Consider the following 26,425-nt stretch of genomic DNA (forward strand, 5'->3'; position numbering starts at 1 on the left):
TGGATCAAGCAGCATCTGTGGAGCCAAAAGGAAATTTGATGTTTCAGGTCAAGACCCTACATTGGGGCTAAGAATATAAAGGAGAGATAGACAGCATGAACAGGTGAAGGAGGAGGCAGTAGCCAGGTGGATCCAGGTGAAGAGAGTTTGAAGGGTAGATGGAGACAGGTGAGGAAGGGTCCAGTAAAGATTGCAACACAGATTAGGAGGTGAAAAGTGGAGCCAAAAAAAGGACTCGGACCTATGGGTTCTCTGTCCTCTCCCCTACTGGTTCCATTCATCCACCATCCCCACCTTACCCGATTCCACTCATCACTTTCTTTTCTCATCAGATTCCATAGTCAGCAGTGTTGTTTGTCTCACCCTTTCACTTCCCATCTCTGCCACTAAATCCATTCTTTCCTTCCCCACCATAGACATATCATAATTAGGTTCAATATTATTTCATCCAGTGGGTAGAACTCCGATTGCAAGCCTCATTCCAGTAAAACAATATCTTGTGCAACAATATCTTGTGCCTGTCGGTACTTTTGATAATCACATGAATCCAGAACCCATTTATAAATCAACTCAAATTTTTATCATAAATATACTGGGTGCTCATTCACAGTTTTTCTGCAATTCCACATCTTAAAACATCATATAGCCTGTTAGAGTTCCATGTCCATAATTATTAGAGTTATCTAGGTGAAGCAAAATATTGAAAGTAAACGACACTGAGGTTGAATGACATAGCAGAGAGGACAATGCGAGTCATTCTTATAATTCTAACACCTTTGTAAAAGCCTGGAATATTGAGAAAGGTCAGGAGAATCTGGGTAAGGATGGAGTTTAACATTTTCAATTTGAGTACAGTGGGGAATTAGGGAGGTGGTGTCTGTAAAAGCTAGGAAACGGGAAATCTCAGGAACAATGATCATGCCATTATAAAAAAAGAGAATGTGAGAGTGGAAATTAAAAACCATGCAATAATTGTAATGAACATGCCTTCTCAGAAGCTGATGGGATTGGATCAGGTATCTGCTTTACTCTGTCCAAATTACATGGAAATTAAAATTCAAGGACATTCAAACTTTTGCGGCTTAAAGAATTAAACATTATTCGAGGCTTAGTAAAACTTTTCATATGAAAGAAGAAACCTGGAAGTAAATTTAATACTTTCAGTAGGTATAAGTAATTCAAGTTTTTTTGTTAAATGACGCTTCTTCAAGCAGTCTGATACATAATAGAGGGGTCAGTGAGGAATTCTGGTATGCCTTAATTCACGCCCACTTACCTTATCCAGAGCTGCCTGCACTATGGATTCACTCTGAGTATCGAGAGCAGATGTCGCTTCATCCAGCAAAAGAATTTTTGGGTTGCTGACTATTGCACGTGCAATAGCAATTCGCTGCTTCTGTCCACCACTCAGCTGGGTACCTCTTTCACCAGCAATTGTGTTAAATTTCTGTAAGATTTGAAAGCACAAACCTTAAGCTATTTCCTACAGTCTTTAAACAAATACAGCAAATTAATCTTGAAAGGGGCTCATGAAAAATTGGTGTTCAAAGACAGAATTCCTGAGCTTAAGATCAAAATAACTGAAGTAACCATCACTGGAGATGAAGTAAAGCTGATTTATTAAATATATCCAATAAAATAAATATTAATAAAATTGATATCTCACTGATATGTGTACAGTGAGATATAAATGTGCCTACTTTGACCAAATTAATGGCTGTATGAACACTAAAACTAAAAGAAATAGAAACAAGAATAGGCCACCTGACCCTTATGCCAACTCCAGCTATCAGTTTTCCAATGTCTCCAGAGATAGTTTTCATCTTCTTGCCTGAACATGAACCTGGTGCCATTGATTGCATGTCCATCGCAAGACCCATTCAAATCTCATTTCTGTGAAGGTGAATGTGAAAATTGCGCTTTTGAATTATGACACTTTCTTTATAGCAGATTAATTATCCATCCATTACAGAATTAGTGATGCACCGACGATATTCCTTTTTTCAACAGAGAAGGGGGCTATATCTCAGATACATTTAGAGAGTGCTGCATATTTGTCAATGTCGCCATTGGTCATGGGATCAGATCAGATTTAAATCATGAATATCAATGTAGACTGGCTCAGCAAATTGACAGAGGAACGAAAGGATACAAGACAATTTCGAAAGAGACTTTCTAACTTTAAAAAAAACTATCATCTGGGCTTATGCATTTAGAATCATAATGATATGAAGCTGTATAGGATAGAAACTGTCCCTTGGCCCACTGCATCAATGCCAACCCCATGCCCGTCTATTGTTTACACAGCCAGTCTGAAGAAGGGTCCCGACCCGAAATGTCACCCATCCTTTCTTTCTCCAGTGATACTACCTGACCCGCAGTCTCTGGTAAGAAGAGGCTGACTTGGGAGCTTCATGCCACAGAGAGAGTTGCAACCGCCCCGACGCAAGAGTTTTGTTCACCCTGACGCGAGGCCTCCGAATCAGCGGTTGCGGGGGCTTAGATCGCCCCGACTGTGGATGGTTCGACATCCCCGAAAAGAAAGAGGAAGAAGATTGAACTTCATTACCTGCCATTACAGTGAGGAATGTGGGGAGCCACTGTGGTGGATGTTTGTTACATGCTAATTTTAACGCCTGATGCAACTTGTACCCTATCTCCAGGCTGCTGTTTGGGGGCCTTTAGATTACTCCCATTAGGGTCTTTTCACCCTTACAATTTCTCAGTTCTATCCACAATGACTCTACATCTTCTGATTCCATGTCACCCTTCGCAAGGGACTAAAGGGAGCTGAGATTCTCCCCCGATGCAGGTGCATGATCGCCCCGACGACGAAGGCCCGACCACTGGCTATGGGAGTCAAGATCGTCCCGTAAATGGGTTCGAGGCCTCCGACCGCTGGAGGACAAAGAAGGGAAGAGATTGAACTTTTTCTCGCCTTCCATCACAGTGAGGAATGCGGAGGAGTCACTGTGGTGGATGTTCAAGTTAAAATGTATTTTGTGTGTTCTGTTGCTTTTTATTGGTATGACTGTCTGGCAAGTGAAATTCCACATATATTGCAAAACATACTTGGCTAATAATGTAGGATTATGATTATGATACTTCGCGCATTCATATATAACACTTTTAATTCAGTATTCACCTCCCCTCACACACCAGTTCCTATTTCACCTGACCTTACTCTCTTATCCCTTCTTGAACTTTCCGTCCCATTAATTTGGGTGTCTTTTGTAACTTTTCCTGTACACTTCCCCTTTAACTCCATCCTCATACTCCCAATTTGTTAATACCTCCCTCCCGCTATTTAGTTTAAACCCACCCGTTTAAACCCACTGTTTAGTTTAAATCCACCAGTAATGACTTACATCAGGTAGCATTGATATAAAATCATAAGCATTTGCTTCCTTTGCCGCTTGCTCAATATCTTCATCAGTCGCGTCCTCTCGGCCATGGCGAATGTTTTCAGCAATTGTTGTAGCAAACAGAATTGGTTCCTGGCTCACAATGCCAATGTGTTGTCTCAACCACTTCACATTCAGTGTACGGATGTCATGCTCATCGAGAGTTATCTAAATTATCAGAAGCAATAGCTTTAATCTCTTTCCTGTAAAATAATTGTTTTGTTAAATAATATTAACATATTTTGATGTATTTCAGATTTCCACTATATTTTATTTTTCTTTTGATGTTGGGGTCTTTGAACATTGCATGAAGCAAGAGAAGAAATTGTTGGAACTCTTGCAGAGATTTTTGTTCCATTATTGAAGAAGACTACAAGGGCAACCCAAGGAACTACAAGTTGGTGATACTTCCCATCAGTGGTGGGAAAGTTATTCAAGGGAATTCAGCACGGCAGGATCTATCTGGATTTAGAAAGCAAGGTTTGATTGGAAAAAGTCAGCATTGCTTTGTAAGTGGGAAATCATATCACACAAGCATGATTCATTTTTTAAACGGATGAGCAAGAGTATTGACGAGGGTAATATGGTAAATATTGTTGACGTGGATTTTAGCAAGGCCTTTGACAAAGTCCCACAGGTTAGGAAGGTTAAATCTAGTCCTATTTGCCTACCTTTGGCCCATATCCTTCTAAATCTTTCCGACCCATGTATCTCTCCAAATTTCTTTTCTGCAACTTCTTTACATTTAGTTGTCTAGAATTTTGCATGTTACCTATGTGGAACGAGCTGCCAGAGGATGTAGTTGTGACAGGTACTATAATCGTATTTAAAAGACACTTGAACAGGTACATGTATAGGATAGGTTTAAAGAGATACAGGCCAAATGCAGGCAAATGGGATTAACCTAGGTCATCTTGGGTGGCATGGATCGGTTGGACAGAAAGGCCTGTTTCTGTGGTGTATGACTGCATGGCTGTATTACACTAAATGGTCAGTAACTAAATAGCATGGGTGAGAGTCAGCTGGTAGAAGGATTAGAGGGAAACGAAGACAACTTTTTCACTCATTGACCGGTTGAAACTCACTGCCTGAAAAGGGTGGTACAAGAAGGGCCGGTACTGTGCTATATAACTCCTTGACTCTTTAATTCTAGTGTTGATATATTTATTTTATCTTCTGATATAAATAACTACTCATGTATGTGAAGGTTAGTCGATCAATTAAAAAGAAAATTGGTAAACTAAGGCTAAGGTACTGAACATCTCTCCCTGTGGACAATGAAAGCTGTGTAAAAAATTATTTACTTTTTGCATCAATTCAAATAAATGAAGAATATGTGCTTGTTTTCAGCTGTAGGTCTCAATGTATGCTTAGAAACTGTAATAAGTCAATTAGGAACTGTTCTTCCAATACCAGTGAATTATTAAGTGCCACCGTAAGTATTTACTTTTCAGTGGAAAGTGATTTTGCAATAGTTTAACTCTCACTGAATACTATTTCTGAAGTTGTTTCTAAAACAAACCTCTTATTAATTTGCAAGGCACCAACATATAATTAACGATAGAGCAATGGGCAAAAAGTGATTGTTTTCTGTGGAACATTGGTGATTGCAGAGAGAATTAGATGAGGTGCATTGTTCATGAAAGTCTTTGGATCGACTCAAAATGATAGAGTATCTCAACGGGTCAGGCAGCATCTCTGAAGAAAATAGATTGGTGATGGAATGTCACCTCTCCACGTTCTTCAGAGATGCTGCCTGACCCACTGAGTTTCTCCATTATTTTGTGTCAGTCTTTGGCATGAACCAGCATCTGCAGTTTCTTGTTATTAAATGAGTGTCTTAGAAAGGGCTAATGTACTTTAATGCAGATAACCGAGAGGTTTGTTTTGGGAAGTTGAACCAGGGCAGGAACTTTACAGTGAGTGGTAGATCCCTGGGAAATGTTGGAAAGCAGATAGATCTGGAAATTACAAGTACATAGTTCCCTGAGGGTGGTAACAAAGGCTTTGGGTACTCTGGCCTTCATCAATTAGGGTATTGAGTATAGACGTTGCAACGTTATGTTACAGATGCAGAATACTTTGGTGAGGCTACATTTGAAGTACTATGTTCTGTTTTGGTCACCTAATCTATGAAGATGTCATTTAGCTGGAAGAGTGCAGAGAAGAATGATGCGGATATTGCCGGATGTTGAGGGCATGAACTGTAGGGAGCACAGGATGCTGAGGGGTGATCTTATAGAGGTCTATAAAATCATGAATAGAAAGAATGAATGCAGAGAGTCTTTTACTCAGGGCAGGGAAATCAAGAATGAGAGGACATAGGTTTAAGGTGAGAGGGGCAAGATTTAAGAGGAACTTTAGGAGCAACGTTCACTCTGAGCATTTTGGGTATGTGGAATGAGCTGCCAGAGGAGGTAGTATATAATTGTATTTAAAAGACACTTGAACAGGTACAAGTATAGGATAGGTTTAAAGGGATACAGGCCAAAGGCAGGAAAATGGGATTAACCTAGGTCATCTTGGTTGGTTGGCATGGATCGGTTGGACCGAAGGGCCTGTTTCTGTGCTGTATGACTATATTTCTCTAAAAGGTCAGTAACTAAATGGCATGGGTGAGGGTTAACTGGTAGAAGGATTCGAGGGAAGTGAAGAAAACTTTTTCACTCATTGACCGGTTGGGTCTGAAATTCACTACCTTAAAAGGGTGGTAGAGCCAAACCTCCCTCATTGTACTATTGCTTTGTTATTGTAATACAATCTTCCAATGCTAGCATGTGACATTCTTTGCAGTTAATAGGTAAAGTTTTAATGCCAAGTTGCCAGCCAATGATTTGGCACCTGATTCAAGCCAAGCCTCTTCTTTCCATTTGACCTAGGTTGACACCACTGCGTGTGGAGTTATGTAAGCCATTGTACTTTCAGTGCCTCAAAACACATGTACCTCTGTAACTGTACTTTCTGTATCTCTTACCTCTCCTGCTTCTGGGTCATAGAAACGCTGGAGCAGCTGAACTGCCGTGCTTTTACCACAGCCACTCGCTCCAACTAGTGCCATGGTCTGACCTCTTGTAATCTTCACATTCAAACCATTAAGAATCTACAGTTTAAGGGAAAACTACAGAGTTATAATCTTTTAACAAAGTGATATAAAGTGACACATTTTAAAATTAAAGAACTTACAAGCACATTGCTATATTAAAATAACTTTTCATCCCTTGCTTTCTTTTTGTTTTGGGTCCATATATTTTAGTCATGCTTTCTGATGGAAGATGGAAAGACTTAATAGCAAAATGTAAAATGTTTGCATGTTCCTATTTAAAAAATTGCAATGACATTTTTGAACTGTGTAGAATTGATCCACCCTGATATACAGAGGAGAGGGTGAGCTAGTTTGGGTAGTTCAGCATTGTAGAAAAAAAGTGGCAGAAGCTATCCGAACAAATGAGTTGAATTGGCAATGTTATGACACAATTGTACTGATAGGAACCTGAAGTTGATCTCACCCTTGCAGCTGTAACAACTGGCACACTGTTTCACTGTTTTCTCCCTCAAACAACAGTTTGTTAATCACATATACACTGATGAGCCAAAACATTAATGACCACCTGCCTAATATGCTGTTGGTTCTCCGTGTGGTGCCAAAACAGCACCGACCCGCCGAGGCATGGACTCTACAAGACCCCTGAAGGTGTCCTGCGGTATCTGGCACCAAAACATTAGCAGCAGATCCTTCAAGTCCTGTAAGTTGCGAGGTGGGGCCACCTTGGATCGGACTTGTCGATCCAGTACATCCCACAGATGCTCAATCAGATTGAGATCTGGAGAATTTGGAGGCCAGGGCAACACCATGAACACTTGGGCACTTATTGGGCACTTATCCTGCTGATAGAGGCCATTGCCATCAGGGAATACCATTGCGATGAAGGGGTGTACCTGGTCTGCAACGATGTTTAGGTAGGTGAACATGCCAAATTGACGTCCACATGAATGGCCGGACCCAGGGTTTCCCTGCAGAACATTGCCCAGAACATCACATTCCCTCCACTGGCTTGTTGTCTTCCCACAGTGCATCCTGTTGCCATCACTTCCCCAGGTAAAGGGCGCACACGTTCCTGGCCATCTACATGATCTAAAAGAAAATGGGACTCATCGGACCAGGCGACCTTCTTCCACTGCTCTAAGGTCCAGTTCCAACGCTTGTGTGCCCAATGTAGGTGCTTTCGACAGTGGACAGGGGTCATCATGGGCACTCTACCGGTCTGCGGTTATGCAGCCCCATATGCGGCAGGGTGCGATGCACTGTGCATTGTGACACATTCCTCCCGTGACCACCATTAAAGTTTTTTGTGACTTATGCCACAGTAGACCATCTGTCAGTTCAGACCAGACGGGATAGCCTTCGTAGCCCTTGCGCATCGAAGAGCCTTGGGCGCCCAACACCCTGTCTCCAGTTTGTGGTTTTATCCCTCCTCGGACCACTGTTGGTAGGTACTCACCACTGCTGACCGAGAGCACCCAAAAAGCCTTGCCGTTTCAGAGATGCTCTCACCCAGTTGTCTGGCCATAACAATTTGGCACTTGTCAAAATCGCTCGGGTCTTTACTCCTGACTATTTCTCCTGCATCCAACACATCAACTTCAAGAATTGACTGTTCACTTGCTGCCTGATATATCCCACCCCTTGTCAGGTGCCATTGTAAAAAGATAATCAATGTTATTCACTTCACCTGTCAGTGGTCATAATGTTTTGGCTTTAGTAGATTACTTTAACTTTTTTTTAAAAGTAAGATAATAAAAACATAACATAAAAGATAAAAGAAACACATTCATTGGCATACTTAATGTGCTTTTCCCATCTTTCCATAAAAGATGCCTTGTTATAAATGCTGCATCTACAAAATGCAATTGCTGCCCTCCTGCGCTGCGTTAAATGTAGACCTCAGACAGGTTGGAGACAAAAGAGACTACAGATGAAAGACAATCTGTCTGAGTGGTATACTGTCCAATGCCATGAACACTGAATTCTCAAATTTCAGATAACTCGCATGCCCTGTTCCTTTCTCTCTCCTCCCGATCCATCTAGATCCTATCACAAACCCTTCTTTTCAAATCCCACCGCACCCATCTCCATTCCCCTGTTACGTAGTTTCTTTCCCCTCCCTCACCTGGTTCCATCTGCCTACTGCCTACACACTCGACCCATTATGACTCCTCTCCCCTTCTCCTACAGTTCCCAAATGCCCACCATATCACCTTCTTTACAATGTCCATCTTCGCTTTACACTCTCAGACCTGATGCAGGGTCTTGACTTGAAACATCAACCATGCTTAGCTTTTGCAGATGCTGCCTGACCTGCCGAGTTCCTCCAGCAGTTCATTTTTTGCCTCAAACAGATTGATGTATTAAACTCTAGGTTATTCAAAGATGACAGATTTTTGCTTGTGTAACAGCATCCACCAGATTCCCTTCTCCAAAAGACTTCAGAAAATGAAATGCAAGAGTCAAATTACTTCTGTGTGGTGGAGTTTTGCATCACATTCTGAAACCAGTATTAAATGTCCCTGCAAATCTCCCTCTTCTCCCTATCATCCCAATGAGACTCTCTGATCTTGACAAATCTGCATCTTGATGAATTCATTCCACTTACTGTAATCAATTGGCAGAAGAGATTTGTCCAAATCCTACCTTGACAAGGAAAATGTACATACCCCCTCTGGCAGTCCCATTGACTTGTTTTCTAATTGTGTTTTACACAAACGTCTTCTTTATTGCAGCTTTTTAAAATTTCACTGTATTTCAGAATTTATGTGTAAATATTGTTTTTGTGTATTGTCTGAATCTATGTACCTGGGATGCTGCTGCAAGCAAGATTGTTTGCTGTACCTGTACCTCACCATGCGTGTGCATATGACAATACAACTTGACTCGACTTACCCTTGCAACCACAGGCAATATGTCTTTTCACTAGTTGCCTTCCAACCATCAGGGGAATCAAACATACTTAGTCAAGGGCTTTTGGATTTATTGATAAACTAACATAAATTAGTACTCTTGTCTTGTTTTTTGTAAAGTATATTGACATAAGCAAATGAAATAAACAATAATGAAGCATACTTTTCTGTCTGGTCTGGTTGGATAGTTGAAATGAATATTCTTGAATTCAATGTTTCCTTTGATACTATCAAGCTTATGACCATCATTGGAGCTGCTATCTATAGGACGATGCTAAAAAAAAAAAACACGCAAAGACAAAGATTTACATTGTAATAATTTAGATAGATAATTAAATCACTTCCATGGTAGCTGAGCATGTAATACATATTGCAATGCAATATAAACTATTTTTATGTTCTCCCCAATGATTTTGTTTTCTTTCTACATTTCTACTATTATTATTGTTTACAGTTTTACTAAGGTGACTCCCTTGTATCCCATCTGTTTGGTTATATTTTTGTGCATAACGGGCATAGTGGGACTAGTATAGATGGGACATGTTGGTCGTTGTGGGCAAGTTGGGCCAAAAGACCTGTTTCCACACTGTATGACTCTGTAACTCTATAATGTATGCCTGTGAGAAGTTCCATCAATGGGCCACCATCAACACATTTTTTTTCAGCCAAAAGCTGGTTCAGATATCAAAATAAAGAAACCTTGTTTGTTTTTTGGAATCCATGGCCTGAGATTCCTCCTGGTTAAATAGCCGAAACAGCTAAAACTGGAATGAACCAGTTTATCCATAGCACCATCGGACGACTCTCCGTTAAACATGTACCAGAAATGTTAAAGATTAGAAGGCATAGGTTTAGGGTGAAGGGGGCGAAGTTCAAAGGAGATGCGAGGGAAAAGTTAATTTACAGAAGGGTGGTGAGTCCCTAGAATGCACGGCCAGGGGAGGTGGTGGAGGCAGACACAATATTGATGTTTAAGAAGCTTTTAGATAGACACATGAATATGCAGGGAATGGAGGGATATGGATCATGTGCAGACAAAGGAGATTAGTTTATCTTGGCATCATGTTCAGCATAGACATTGTGGGCCAAAGGGCCTGTTCCTGTGCTGTACTTTTCTTTGTTCTATGAAAGCTAAACATGAGAAAGATACAAAAGATGTTATTTACCTTTGCAATGAGGTCATATACTTCATAGGCAGCAGTTCGAGCCTTTGAAACACCTTCTAGGTTTGCTAGTCCCTGACCAAGTGAGAATGCTCCTATCATCACTGAGAAAAGGATCTGTATGAATGAAATAAGGTTAATCACTCAGTAGAACTTATTTCACCTGGACCATTCCTTTTCAAAAGCTGTGCAAAGGAGATGATTTATATTATATGACAGTCTAACTTTTATCAACATATATCACTGAAAACTGGATCAAGTGGGTTAAGGAATACTGGTGAAAATGAAAGGAGCTTATTTATCATAACAATTGAACAGGGTCTCAAATGCGAACAGATGCACTGAAACAATGACAAAATTAGGGATGTGTAGTGGGTCTGGACGCGGCAGGAATCAGGCAAGACGCCAGGTAAGAATTAACGAATGGAAGAGTGGGCCAGCCCGTGGAGCACCTCGAACACCCTGCACCACCAGGGTGAACGATGGGGTGCGGCTGCCCGGTGGATACATCGCACAGCAGCGTCGCGCCCCCACTGCCACAGGGAACGTCCTCCAAACGCAGGCCCGAAAGGGCGGTACGATGGGCGGACATCTCCTTGTCCGTCAACTGGGCCGCCGCCAGGGCTGAGTAGTCGATGCCATCGGCCACTTGCAGGATGGCGTGGACCACGGGTCGAGACAGGGCGTCGGCCACTCTGTTGTCATTGCCCCCGATGAAACGGATGGAGGTAGTGTACTCCGAGACGAAAGCCAACTGCCGCTGCTGGCGAGCTGACCACGGGTCGGACACCTTGGCGAACGGAAAGGTGAGGGGCTTGTGGTCCGTGTACGCGGTGAAGGTTCGCCCCTCGAGGAAATAGCAGAAGTGGCAGACTGCAAGGTAAAGGGCAAGGAGCTCACGGTCGAAGGCACTGTAGTTTCGCTGTGCGCCGCTGAGGTGCCTGCTGAAGAAAGCGATAGGCTTCCAACACCCATCAATCCGCTGTTCTTGCACCGCCCCAACAGCCACATCCGAAGTGTCGACCGTCAGGCTGGTTGGTGCATCCGCCCGTGGGTGCACGAGCATCGTGGCCGTAGCCAGGTCTTCCTTGGCCTGTTGGAACGCTGCCACTGCAATGTCAGTCCATTCGACCTCCTTGCTCTTGCCCGCCATGAGGTGGAACAGCAGGCGCATGATCCGGGCTGCAGATGGCACAAATCGGTGGTAAAAGGCCACCATCCCAACGAACTCTTGGAGGCCCTTCACGGTGGTCTGGCGGGGAAACTGGCGCACCGCGCCAACCCTGTCTGGGAACGGCATTTAGCTATGTTGATGGCCAGCCCAAGATCACTGAGGCGCTGGCATAGCTGGCGGAGATGGGCAGCATGCTCCTGTCTCGAGCGGCTTGCCACCAAAATGTCATCAAGGTACACGTACACAAAGTCCAGGCCACGGCACACAGTCCATAAGCCGCTGAAAAGCTTGCGCAGCGTTCATGAGTCCAAACGGCATACAGAGGAATTCGAAAAGGCCAAATGGTGTCACGATGGCTGTCTTCGGGACGTCGTCTGGATGGGTGGGAATCTGATTGTAGCCACGCACCAGATCGACCTTGGAAAACACCATAGCCCCAGCCAGGTGCTCGTTAAAGTCCTGAATGTGGGGGACCGGATACCTGTCAGCGATGGTGGCATCGTTAAGCCGATGGTAGTCACCGCAAGGGCGCCAACCACCGTTTGCCTTGGGGACCATATGGAGCGGGGATGCCCACGGGCTGTCTGAGCGGTGCACAATACCCAGGGACTCCATAAGGCGGAACTCCTCCCGAGCAAGACGGAGCTTGTCCAGTGGAAGACGCCGCGCCCAGGGGCGGGCTAGTGGTGGGAATGTGCTTCGGGGTGGAGGACCCAGGACCGGCATCCGGAGGATCTGGGTCGCCCGCTCGGCCTCACTGAGGCTGAACTTCTGGAGCAGAAAGGTCTTCAGGGCCTTGTACTTATCACCCGCGGGGGGGCGCGCAGAGGAAGGGTCAGACCCATCGCGTGGTGGCCTGGTTGAGCCCCGGTTCCTCGACCCCCGGTTCCATTCCTCCGCCCCAAAGCACGGGGTGGAGCATCACATTCCCACCCTGACCCAGCCCTTACCCCCAGCATCCCCACGGTTGTCTTCCCCTGGCGGAGTGGTTCCGGTTCCTGCGACCGACGTGGTGCGCACACGGGCTGGTCGTCTCATAAGTCCCCCTGTCCGTTTCGTGCCTCCGGTTCTTGGGGGTGGGGTCATGTGGCGGTGCCCGGGGATTAGGTGACTCCCTGGGTCATCCCCGTCGGCACTGAGTGGACAGGGCTGGGGAGGGGTCTGGAGCTACGGGGTTTGCCTGAAGGGGATAGAGTTTACTCGTGCCGGAAACTGAAGAGTGGATGTTCTGATGCTACATTAAAGTTACTGTTAATCCTTACCTGGCGTCTTGCCTGATTCCTGCTGCGTCCAGACCCACTACAGTTTCAGTTATTGAGGTATCAACAGCAGGGTAGAGTTTCTGCCTTACTTCACCAGAGACCCAGGTTTGCACCTGACTACATTTGCAGTCTGTACAGAGTTTGGACGTTCTCCCAGTGACAGTGTTGGTTATCTCCAGATGTTCCACTTTCCTCCCACACTCCAAAGACATACAAATTTGTAGGTTAATCGCCTTTGGTAAAAATTGTAAATCGTCCCTAACGTGTAGGATAGTGCTAGTGTCCGGGGTGATTGCTGGCCGTCGTTGGACTCAGTGGGCCGAAGCACCCATCTCTGCACTGTACCGATAAAATCTCTAAAATCTGGTGTTTCCTCTCAGTGTTTAGCAACCTTCAATTCTATAGCCGGTTCAGAGAACAAATATAAAATATGGCAGGTATTTGTTAAAGCATTGTACAAAATTCTAGTAACCATTTAGCAATGAAAATACATACTCACAATCAAAACTCGTCCGACTGTATAATTTTCTGGCTCGTCAACAACCAACTTTGAGCCATACCAAAATGCTAGAGCATAGGTGCAGAAAATTAAAAACTGTGATACACCAATTGAAATATTTGTGGTGATAGATTTCTTTACTCCAAGTTCCTTGGCTTGCTTTAGGTTGACTTTATACCTGGAATAAAGAAAAACAAAGGTGATTTTTGGGGCACAATTTTTCTATCACTGTCTATTGAAACTATATCCATAATGCTGTGGTTCCACTTACAAATGTTACTAGATTTACCTGTGTTAACTCAGCTTTAATGTGATAGGTTTAAATAGAGTGACAGAGTCATATAGCATGGAAACAGGCCCAACAGCCCAACTTGCCCACACTGACTAACATGTCCCACCTATACTATTCCCACCTGCCTGCATTTGGCCCATATCCCTCTAAACCTATCCTGAATGACAATTAAATCCCAATCACATGATTTAATGCTGATTGAAATTTGCATTGGCACACACAGTATGGTTTCTAAAAGGTGACCTTTAGGAGTTTTCATGGATCATGTTCTGTACTGAATACATGGGTTGGGAGACATCAATTTTGACAAGAATATCGGTGAGACTGGGGGACATATTGTGATGGTGGCGCTTAGGGAGTTGAGTCAGATGTAATGGGTGATATGTGGGCAAGCAGCTTATTTCCAGATCCTGATTAATTTAATAACAGAATATGAGAAAGCGGAAGTGGCGGCGCCCAACGGCTGCGGCTCGCTAGCAGTCTGTTCGTCTTTTTTCCTTTTTTTTTTGTTGTGTGTCGGTGTTGGGAGGTTTTTGGTTGTGTATGTGTGGGGGGTGGGGGGGTGATGGTGTGGGGGGTGGGGGGGGTGGTGGTGTGGGTGGGTGGGGGAAACCTTTCTCTTTTAGCTCTTCCTCACAGCGCGGACTTAACATCGCCCGGCGCGGCTCGCCCGCTGGACTTAACAGTGCCCGGTGCGGCTCGGCCGCGGGGCCTAACATCGCTGGTGCGGCTCGGCCGCTGGACTTAACAGTGCCCGGGCCGCGGGGCCTGACATCGCCCGGCGCGGCTTGGCCGCGGGTCTTTTCATCGCTGGTGCGGCTCGGCCGCTGGACTTAACATCGCCCGGTGCGGCTTGGTCGCGGGGCCTTCCACCGCCCGGTTTGGCCGTGAGACATATCAGCGCCCGGTGCGACTCGGCCGCGGGGACTTCCATCCCCGTGCGGGGACTGTGCGGGTCGATCAGGGACGAGCTGCCTGTCCGTGGGCGTGGGGAAGAGAGTGGAAGTTTTGTTGCCTCCATCACAGTGAGGGGGTGTTTGGAGTCACTGTGATGGACATTTGTGTTGGGGTCATGTGTCTTGTGTTCTTTTTTGTGTGACTGCTATGTAGTTTCGTTCGGTACCTTGGTACCGAATGACAAATAAAGCTCTGTTGATTACATATTTTGCCATCTGGCTGCAGTCATCCCAATTGAAAAACTGACTGTGCAATGGGTCAGTCCACTTTACAGCGGGAGAATCGAATGAGGGAAATAAGGAGTAGGAAAGGCCGAGGACAAGGTTGTGTAGATCCCAGTATTCACAAAGGGCGATTAAAGACCAACATCAAGGATGGGGCTCGATGGATTATGGGAGAGGGGAAAGGTTAAAAGATGGGAAGATGAAAAAGATCAGGGGAAGAACAGTCGTGTTGATGGATTGGAAGAGCTGGCGATAAATTGTCAGAGTTATGAAGAGGTGGGAGAGTTGAGTGCATTGGAATGGAAGAGTTGTGGGCCATTCCAAAAGTATTATAGAGATTAGGAACAGCGAAAACTGATTGCAAGAGTTGGAGGATATGGAATTGGAAATGCTTGGATAATTAATGGATTTTGTTATCAGTTTAGAGGAGTGAAATTAGTTGGAGATTATATTGTAGGGGAGAAAAGAGCTGGGAATTATTGATTGGAATGAGCAGAAAAACACCTAGGTGATTAAAATTTGAGAAATTAACAGTGCAAGGAGATTAGAACAATTCAACTGAAGAGTTGAGGGACAACAGATGAAAACCTCAAAGGGGTAAGGAGGATTGGAGAAGTAATACCATTACAGAGAAGGATCAGTGAAAATAGAATTGAAGGCGGAGGAAGGGATCAGAAAAACTGATGTGAAAAGCGCTTAAGGCTTGGATAAACAAGATTCCAGGCGGATTCAATAAAAATGAGATACAAGCAACTGCAGGTGGTGGAATCTGAAACTATAAACAACCTGCTGGAGGAAATCAGTGGGTCTGAACTGTTCAATTGTTTTGAATGTTAATTGGTAGATTCAGTTAAAGTAGAGGCGTGGTACATAGTTCTAATTATAGATGTGGGGAATCAAGTGGTTTTAGGGGAAGGTGAAAAGCATTCTATAGACAATAGACAATAGGTGCAGGAGTAGGCCATTCGGCACTTCGAGCCAGCACCACCATTCAATGTGATCATGGCTGATCATTCTCAATCAGTACCCCGTTCCTGCCTTCTCCCCATACCCCCTGACTCTGCTATCCTTAAGAGCTCTATCGAGCTCTCTCTTGAATGCATTCAGAGAATTGGCCTCCACTGCCTTCTGAGGCAGAGAATTCCATTCTGCATTCTTTCATCTCACATGTTCTTTGACAAAGCCACTTATCTACAGCTCTCTTCAGCTGCTAGCAGTTAAGCAGCTAATGCTCCTTAATATAGTTAAGCGAGCAACCCATCGCTTACAAGTAGATCCCTTGACCTATCGTACTCCCATACCTCTTCACCTAAATCTGATAGTCAATAGACTTGTGATGTTGGTTTGAGATTTCTAACATTTTTTCAGCTCACAACATATGATGCATCTAATTTATTATGCAAACAATTCATACTCATGTTCCATGTTTCATCTCCCACAGATTAAAAGTACCATTAGCAAATTTGCAGATGATACAAAGCTGGGTGGTAGTGTGAACGGTGAGGAAGATGCTATGAGGTTGCAGGGTGACTTGGACAGGTTGTGTGAGTGGGCGGATGCATGGCAGATGCAGTTTAATGTGGATAAGTGTGAGGTTATCCACTTTGGTGGTAAGAATAGGAAGGCAGATTATTATCTGAATGGTGTCAAGTTAGGAATGGTGTCAAGTACAACGAGATCTGGTGTCCTAGTGCATCAGTCACTGAAAGGAAGCATGCAGGTAAGGTAGGCAGTGAAGAAAGCTAATGGAATGTTGGCCTTCATAACAAGAGGAGTTGAGTATAGGAGCAAAGAGGTCCTTCTGCAGTTCTACAGGGCCCTAGTGAGACCGCACTTGGAGTACTGTGTGCACTTTTGGTCTCCAAATTTGAGGAAGGATATTCTTGCTATTGAGGGCGTGCAGCGTAGGTTTACTAGGTTAATTCCCGGAATGGCGGGACTGTCATATGTTTAAAGACTGGTGCGACTAGGCTTGTATACACTGGAATTAAGAAGGATGAAATGGGATCTTATCGAAACATACAAGATTATTAAGGGGTGGGACACGTTGGAGGCAGGAAACATGTTCCCAATGTTGGGGGAGTCCAGAACCAGGGGCCACAGTTTAAGAATAAGTGGTAGGCCATTTAGAATGGAGATGAGGAAAAACTTTTTCAGTCAGAGAGTTGTAAATCTGTGGAATTTTCTGCCTCAGAAGGCAGTGGAGGCCAGTTCTCTGAATGCATTCAAGAGAGAGCTCAATAGAGCTCTTAAGGATAGCGGAGTCAGGGGGTATGGGGAGAAGGCAGGAATGGGGTACTGATTGAGAATGATCAGCCATGATCACATTGAATGGTGGTGCTGGCTCGAAGGGCCGAATGGCCTACTCCTGCACCTATTGTCTATTGAATCTTCTATTTGCATTTTCTGAGATCATTGCCTCTTTAATCATATCTCATCCATTCCAATTCAGAGGTATATTTGACCCCAACTTTATCAATCCAGTATCTCAAGGACACCTGGCTTTTAAATGAGAAAATAAAAAATTGGGGCAAGATCGGACTTTTTGGAGACTTGGAAGTGCAAGATGGTGTGGGAATGTGGTCACCCTCTGCATGTTGTTCCGGAGTGGGATCTACTGTACGGTATGGTATGATTTGACTGGATTGCATGCAGACCAAGTTTCATCTGCATAATAAACTAAACTAAAACGAACTATTATTGCACTGATTTTTTTCAAATCACTTCCTTTTGCACATTAATTACTTCCTGCCAAGGGCAGGGACGATAGATTGATCGATTGAAGAAAGCTATGGTGACCAATAATCAAGCAGCAACTGATTGGCACCGAGTATTTTTTTGACTATAATACGTTATGGTGTGTAACCTTCAGCAAAGGTGTGGAATGAAACTTACTTTGCTAAAGCTTTCTGTTGTCCATTGAATGCAAAGACAGTCCTGATTGCCATGAGAACTTCTTCACTTACAGCACCTGCCTTGGCATAGGCTTTCAATTCTGCTTTGGTCAGTGATGTTAAAATCTATTTAAAATGAGATTAAATGGTGAAAATAAACAGCATCAATTTAAATCACAGATTGAACTGGGAAACCCAAATTACATAAACAAACAAATTACTCATAAAGAAGTATTTAGCTCAATTGTATTAATTCTGTGATGAGAGAGCCTCTAGCCTCTGCATTCCACCAGATTATTGCTTCATAAATGATTTGGCAGGGGTGAAGAAATGGACAGCTGATTTCATTTTATTGTCCATTCTGCACATCTCAGGTTTTTTTGTGTGATAAAACATTTCCTTTTATCAATCCTCAAGTTTCATTTTGCCAATTTGAAACTTTACCCAGATTATCACTCCTGTTTAATATTTCTTAATTAAAAGTTTTCTTTTTGTTTTATAATGTTTTAAGAAGTTTATGTGCCTTCCAGAAATTCACTTCTCAGATCTCTCCTTTGCGGGAAGGGAACCCAGAATTCCCCAGTCTTGCTCATGACTCAGACTAAAGATGTTGGGAACGATCTTCAGGCACAATTGTCCCATTGACATTTGAATCCCTTGTGCCTTGGCCACACTCCAAAGACGTACAGGTATGTAGGTTAATTGGCTGGGTAAATGTAAAAATTGTCCCTAGTGGGTGTAGGATAGTGTTAATGTGCGGGGATCACTGGGCGGCACGGACTTGGAGGGCCGAAAAGGCCTGTTTCCGGCTGTATATGATATGATAAGACTGAACAGAAGGATGCTGAATCTATGGAATTCATTGCCACAGACAGCCGTAAAGGCTAAAACATTGGGTATTTTTAAAGCAAAGATTGATAGGTTCTTGATTAGTAAGGGAATCAAAGGTTACGAGGAGAAGGTGAGAAAATGGTGTTGAGGGAAAACTAGATTTGCCATGGTCTCAATGGGCCAAATGGTCTAATTCTGCTCCGATGTGTTATGTTCTTATAAGGAGATAATTTTAATCCCCAATCTGCTGCGTGTTGGAGATAATTTGGATGGGGAGGAAATGGTGGAGACTATTTGGCCTACCTCTTCTTCTATGTTTACACTTCTCATGTTTACGACAATTCCAGCAGGCAGCCTCACCAACCTTCATGATTTACCTTGCTGGCCTGCAACCAAATGGACTAACTGATTCTCCCTCATCACCACCTGCTCCCCTCCTCCCTGTGTTACAATTACATATTTTTAATTTAATAGTCTTCAAAGTATTAAACATATTAATTGTCTATATATTTGATCTTACCCTCCCTAACCTCTGCATTTGCAAAGTTATTAAATCTCAGTTTTATATCTCAGTTTCTGACCTGATATCTGAAAGGTCGTAATCTTTTTGCTGCACACATGCATTTTTGATCAGCAAAATTGGTATAACACTACCTGATCAGCAGAATTAGTACAGTGATATCTATAATAAAATCACTTCATGGAGTATTTTGTTTGATTTCATTTATTTGAACTCATTTAACCTCATTACAGTTATCAAAGATTATGTATTTTTCATTACTTTACCTATGAGAATGCACACTACAATTGCCTCCTTATCTATTCCAACAATATCATATACTTAATGCATATTGAATCCCACTTCCTCACTTGTAGGAAAGAACTGCTGATGCTGGTAGACACAAAATGCTGGAGTAACTCAGCAGGACAAGCAGCATCTCTGGAGAGAAGGAATGGGTGACATTCGAGTCGAGACCCTTTGTCTGAAGAAGGGTCTCGACCCGAAACGTCATCCATTCCTTCTCTCCAGAGATGCTGCCTGTCCCGCTGAGTTACTCCAGCATTTGTGTCTACCCACCTCATGTATGGGTGCTCTTTAAAAAATGTGTTGTGCTTATACCTTTATCCATACAGCTACTGAGATGACAAGGAAAGGAGAAATTGCCAATATGACCAAAGTAAGTTTCCATCCATGGATAAATCCAATTATAATTCCTGTTAAAAAAGTGGTGGCGAGTTGAATGAATATGTTGAATTTGTCCGAAAGTCCTTCTTTGATGATTTTAATATCACTGTGAATATAAAAAGAATAGAGTATCATGCTCCCTCATCAACGATTACTTCATGGTGAACAGTGTCACTTCACTTCTATGACTAGGGAATTTCAATTCATTTTCATCAATGGTTATATTCTAACAAGTATTTTTCTCCTGCAATAACTAATTATGTAACTGGTTAAATCTTTATTGTATTCTTTTATAAACTAATAAGATATTTGGAGACTGCAAGCAAAAGTTGTCACACCCTCCATATGGTTTCAACAAACTCCAATAAATGGATTTACAATTTACATTCTGACATTGAAAAGCTCGACACCTTATATCTGTACATGAAATTGGGTTGAGAGAAAACCTTGAAACACATAAATGTTATTGTGCATGTCTATGTTAGGAAACAGAGGAATTAAAAGTAGTACCTAAGAAACAATCATGAATGATGTAGACATAGATAATGGTAAAGCAGAAATGATCTGGACATCAAATTACTCTTGGGCAGCGATTATGAAAGATTTGATAAATAAGCAGATTAGTGATCTTAGGCAGTTCTAACCCATATATATTTATTGCAATTTAATATTATATTGAAGCATTTAAAACATATAATTTAAAGATTTTAGAGCTCAGTTACTTACTTTGTCAGCCTTGTATTTAGTTCACCTATTTGATGTGCATCAAACCATGCCATCTCTTGATGAAGAATTGCATGGAAATACTTTTGCCGTATTCTTGCAGTTTGTCTTTGACCAGAAACTGAAATCATTGTGACATGTGTTGATCCTAAAACTAAGACTGCACATCCAATTGCCACAAAATAGTATGCATTCCTATGATAATAAAAGTTTGCATTAATAATGTGGAAACTGGCTAATATGAACTGCAAATACAATCAATTACAACGTTCAATTTTAATGTTCAATAATACTTTTACCGTGTCATTTCAGCTTCTAAGTCCAATCCAGGTACTTGAAAACATGTTTCTGTTGAACTGTTGTTGAATGCTGTTAAGACTAATGGGATATTTATATATTTAAATTAATATTTGATTAACCGAAATGCATTCATCTGAGTGGCAATATACTATATTGTATATCAGAAAACATTCAGAAATAAAAACAGAAAATGCCTGAAACACTCAGCAGATCGTGTAGTTTCTGTGAAAAGGGATGTTTTGTCCTTCCTCTCCACCCTTCCAGCATTCTTTCATTCTCCCTTACAATCAGTCTGAAGAAGGGTCCTGATCCAAAACGTCACCTATCCATGTTCTCCAGACATGCTGCCTGATCCACTGAGTTATTCCAGCACTTAGTGTAAACCAGCGTCTGCAGTTCCATGTTTCTACACCCAATAATTTGATTATCTTCAGGTCACAAATTTTTCTACTGAATATATTTAAAAAATTTAAAATAATATCACAATACATTTCAGTACCTGCACTAGAGATATTCGGGGGAGTTCCACTCTGGACAAAATTGTCAGTCAGCTGTCCAAAGACAATGATCATGAGCTCCAGAGAGATCCCATGCGCTATTGCACAGAGGAATCCAATTATTATCATTAGGATGTCGAATCTATCAGCAAAACGAAACTATAAATGAAAATATTTTTTGTCAGTTGATGTAACTAAATATTTTTAGAAAAATTCCTTGCACTTGCATGATAATCATAAAATTAGTCTCTTATTCATCAAAGATTTTGTACCCAAATGGTTGAAAAATTTCAACACCAAATTTGGATGATGTAGATGACAACCAACAATGGGCCCAGCATTGATCCCACTCGTCATGGTCCTGCAGTCCACCATCACCATCGGCTTCCTGCCATGAAGTCCGTTTTATATCTAGTTAGCTAGTTCTCCCTGGACACCATGCAATCTCATCTCCCAGAACTGGCTTACCATGCGGAACCTTATCAAAGGTCTTGAAGAAGTCCATATGGACTATGTCTACAACCCTGCCCTCATCAACCTTCTTAGTTCAAAAATCTCAATCAAATTTGTAGCTAAATTCTGTTACTGAAGTCTTCATCCATGTTATTATCACTTTCGCTTGTTTACTCCAATATTTTCCTGACCAATGTCAAGGACTTAAACCTCCAATAACTTTAATTTAGTCAAAATTTCAATGGTTCAAGTTTCATTTGTCTTCCATTTCTGCAGTCACTGAACTAGATTTCCTCTGGGCCTCAAATTTAATCATCTCATTCTGACTTTAAACATTTTGGAGCCTTTCCCTTTCGTGTCACTAAATTTCTCTCATCTTACATATCTGTACCCCTCCCCCCCAGTTTTGACTGACCAACAACTGTTTCATATATAACTGTTTCATGTTGCAGTTGTGTAAGATGTTGGTGAGACCGCATTTAGAGTATTGTGTTCAGTTCTGGGCACCATGTAATAGAAAAATGTTGTCAAGTTGGAAAGGGTACAGATAAGATTTACGAGGATGTTGCCAGGACTAGAGGGTCTGACCTATAAGGAGAGGTTGAGTAGGCTGGGGCTCTATTCCCTGGAGTGCAGGAGGATGAGCGGTGATCTTATAGAGGTGTATAAAATCATGAGAGGAATAGATCGGGTAGATGCACAGTCTCTTGCTCAGAGTAGGTGAATCAAGGACCAGATATCATAGGGTTAAGGTGAATGGGAAAAGATTTAATAGAAATCTGAGGGGTAACTTTTTCATACAAAGGGTGGTGGGTGTACGGAACAAGTTGCCAGAGGAGGTAGTTGAGGCTGGGACTATCCCAACTTTTAAGAAGCAGACAGGTACATGGATAGGACAGGTTTGGAGGGATATGGCCCAAATTCAGGCAGGTGGGACTAGTGTAGCTGGGACATGTTGGCCAGTGCGGGCAAGTTGGGCCGAAGGTTTTGTTTCCACACTGTATCACTCTATGACTCTATAAGCAAGGGACATTTCTCATTCATGTAAAGGTGGCCTGGTATGATTCACAGGGTAGTGTACAGTATATGCATGTTTGGCAAGCAATTTAGTCCCACCCACTGGTCACGATGGGCATTAGATTTAATCTCCCAAATCTTTTAAACCAACCATCTTTCAGTGTAGAATAACATTATCTTTTCAAAATCCTTTGTGCAACTGCATATTGACTTCTGTGATAAGTACGAGGATATTCAAATTGCTTGTAGTCTACGGCATTTTATAACATTATTTTTCTCGTTTCTTCCAATCAGTGATAATTTCATATTCCTCACATTCCTTCAGAAGCCAGTTTTTTTTGTACCATTTACTTGAAAATTGCAGCACCTTTGCATTTTCCTCAGTTAACTTCCTCTTGCAACTTTATATTAACAGTAAACATTGATTCATTACTTTCATTTCCACTTTCAACCTATTTAAATATTTAAGCTAATAGATTTCATTCAATTCTCTGAACCATAATAAGCACAATTTGTGCCCCTGCATGATGCCTCGCCCAGCCAAAATAAAATTTGCATTGAACATCTGCCTATATTAAAGCAATAGAGACAGTCTGTCCAGAATATTAAAATGCAACTCAGAAAATAATTGCTATAGTGCTCTGGACTTTAAGATAAAGTCCAGAGCACTATAGCAATTATTTTCTGAGTTGCATTTTAATATTCATATCATATCATATCATATATATACAGCCGGAAACAGGCCTTTTCGGCCCACCAAGTCCGTGCCGCCCAGTGATCCCCGTACATTAACACTATCCTACACCCACTAGGGACAATTTTTACAATAAAAACTGGACAGACTGCCTCTATTGCTTTAATATAGGCAAGCAGAATTTATTTTTCATTCCATATTGTAAAGGAAAGGTAGAATAGAAGAAACAAACCAGTTCAAAATATCCAATTGACTTATTTGCCTTGTTTTCCTTTCCTCTGTAGAAAAACACAAAGTAAAACATACGTATTAATTTTACTGGGGCTATTAATAAAAATCCTTAATGACTTAATTGTAAGACAATTTCTTACTTTCTTTTTTTGTGGTCAACCTTTTCTGTTTTCTCATCTTTTTGGTATCCAGGATTGTCATAGCCAACCTTGGAGAAACCTGCGGGAAAGTTAATTTCTTAAAATATCTGGTGTTAATTTTATTTTCTGTTTAAGAAATCAACAATAAGAAATGTCACCAAATATGTTCAGAATTCTCGATTGATTATTAGCAGGCATTTAACTTTGATGGGCTTTCCAGTGCAAACTTCTCCAAGCAAGCTAGTCTCCAGAGATGGATCCAGAAGGCAGAGGGGGAACACTCTGGCAGGGAGAGTTAGCTAAGAGTTTAAAATTGAATGTTCATGCCATTGGATTGTAGACTACCCAGGTGGAATAGGAGGTGTTGTTTCTTTAGTTTGCATTGGGTATCACCCTGGCAGTGGTGAAGGCTGAGGATGGACAGGATAGTGTGGGAATGGGAAATTGTATTGTAATGTCAAGCGCTGGGAGCTCAGGATGGCCAGTGTGAACAGAGAGCAGATGCTCTGCAGGATCATCGACCGGTCTGCCCGTAGTCTCACCTTATGTTTACAGCAGGCCAATTTAGGGGCATTAAAAGCAGAAGATGAGGGTTGGAGAAGGTGCACAAGAATCTTTGCCTTGCTTGGGAAGACTATTTAAGTCTCTGGATGGTGACGAGAGAGGAGGAGATGTCTAAACAAATGATGCACCTCCTGCTGTTGCAGATGGGTGTCATGGGTTGGGGAGGACTGGATGCGAATGGATGAATGGACCTGGGAATTGCAGAGGGAGTGATCCCTGCAAAAGGTGGAGAGGGATGGGGAGGAAAAGATGTGGCTGGATCTTGTTGTACCTGTTCAAAATGACAACGGATATGGAGGCAAGTAGGCTGAAAGGTATGAGAGAGACTCTGTCTCCTTTCTATCTGGAGGGAATTGAGACGAGAGCAAATGTAGTCCATCAACTACAGTAAAAGAGAAGCCATGTTTCCTGAAAAAGGAACACATTTCAGATGTCCTGGAAGGGAAGGCCACATCTTGAGAGAAGATGGGGCAGAGTCAGAGAAACAAGAAGAAAGGGGTGTCAACCTTACAAGAAATGGGGAGGGGGGGAAAGTTATAATCTATGTAGCTGTGGGAGTCATAAGGAACCGCAGATGCTGAAATCTTAAGCTAAATACCAAGTGCTGGAGGAACTCAGTGCGTCAGGCAGCATCTGTGGAGGTGACACTTCGGGTCAGGAGCCTTCTTTCAACCCAAAACATTGTCCGTCTGTTCCTTCCACAGATGTTGCCATCTTGCACTAGAGGGGCTGCACACCGTGGTCAACAAACACCAGTCAGCGTACCCCGAAGCCTTTACCATCAGAGCCAGGGATTTCAACAAAGCCAACCTGAAGAAAACACTCCCAAACAACCACCAGCATTTGTCCTGCAGCACCAGAGGAGCAAATACCCACAACCACTATTATAATACCATCAAGGATGCCTGTCCCTCAATCCCTCACCTTCACTTTACAAAATCCAACCACTTGGCTGTACATCTGCTTCCTGCATATAGGCAGCGACAGAAGAGCACACCCTCAACAGTGAGGACTGCACTGAGCTGTTAAGGGGAGGCAGAGGAGTGACTACGGCACTGCTTGGAGTTGGTTGACTAGGAAATGTTCAAGGACTCAGCAATGGACATGTATGAATACACCACAGTTGTTACTGATTTCATAAGAAAATATGTGGAGGAGTGTGTTCCCCCGAAAACCATGGAGTGTTCCCCAACCAAAAGCCTTGGACGAACCAGGAGATCTGGATTCTTTCTAAGGATCAGATCTCGGGCATTCAAGACTGGCAGCGCAGAGCTATGCAAGAAGTCCAGATATGACCTTGATAAGGAATTAAAAAGGCTAAAAGGACTATCGCTCTCAGCTGGAGGTTGAGGCAGGTGTTCGGTAGCTCTGGCATGGCTAGTATGCCATCACTTCCTGGAAGGTGAAAGCAGCTCAAGTGATAGAAGCATCACTCCCTGATGAGCTAAATGCATTCTACGCACGCTTTGATAGGGAGAACACTGATGTGCCTTCCTGGCCCCCATAGCCCTTGATGGTATTCCAATCTCAGTCACAGAGGTCGACATCAGTGATCTTTCAGGGGAACCCTGGACAAAGCATCTAGACCTGATGGTATACCTGATCGTTTTCTTAAAATCTGTGCATACCAACTGGCTTGGGTTTTTGTGGACATTTTCAACCTCTCATTACTGAGGTCTGAGGTTCCCACCTGCTTTAAAAGGGCATCAATAATACAGGTGCCCAAGAAGAGTAAGGTGATGTCCTCAATGACTACCAACCAGTGGCACTAACGTCCATGGTGATGATGTGCTTTGAGAGGTTGGTTATGGTGCATATCAACTCCTTCCTCAACAAGAATCTGGACCCTTTACAATTTGCCTACCGCCACAACAGGTCAACAGACCCCTGCAATATTCAATCTATAGTTACGACTGTGTAGTTGAACATAGTTCGAACTCCATCTTCAAGTTTACTGATAACACC

At 42.7% G+C, this 26,425-nt stretch overlaps 1 protein-coding gene across 1 annotated transcript in view; it reads right to left on the reverse strand.

Annotated features, from left to right (window-relative positions):
• The window catches only part of LOC144606791 (ATP-dependent translocase ABCB1-like), a 66,162-nt gene that overhangs the window by 34,555 nt on the left and 5,182 nt on the right, over positions 1–26,425 (reverse strand). The window contains exons 2-14 of the mRNA XM_078423167.1: positions 23,897–23,975; positions 23,758–23,803; positions 21,364–21,520; positions 20,864–20,876; positions 20,568–20,759; positions 19,776–19,947; positions 17,826–17,950; positions 13,458–13,635; positions 10,526–10,639; positions 9,523–9,633; positions 6,379–6,504; positions 3,369–3,572; positions 1,277–1,447 (exon numbers count right to left, since the gene is read on the reverse strand). Of these exons, the coding sequence (XP_078279293.1) occupies positions 1,277–1,447; positions 3,369–3,572; positions 6,379–6,504; positions 9,523–9,633; positions 10,526–10,639; positions 13,458–13,635; positions 17,826–17,950; positions 19,776–19,947; positions 20,568–20,759; positions 20,864–20,876; positions 21,364–21,520; positions 23,758–23,803; positions 23,897–23,975 (1,688 nt within the window). The remainder of the gene's footprint in view (positions 1–1,276; positions 1,448–3,368; positions 3,573–6,378; positions 6,505–9,522; positions 9,634–10,525; positions 10,640–13,457; positions 13,636–17,825; positions 17,951–19,775; positions 19,948–20,567; positions 20,760–20,863; positions 20,877–21,363; positions 21,521–23,757; positions 23,804–23,896; positions 23,976–26,425) is intronic.

The sequence above is a fragment of the Rhinoraja longicauda genome, chromosome 2 (genome assembly GCF_053455715.1).
Source record: "Rhinoraja longicauda isolate Sanriku21f chromosome 2, sRhiLon1.1, whole genome shotgun sequence".
NCBI classification, from domain to species: domain Eukaryota; kingdom Metazoa; phylum Chordata; class Chondrichthyes; order Rajiformes; family Arhynchobatidae; genus Rhinoraja; species Rhinoraja longicauda.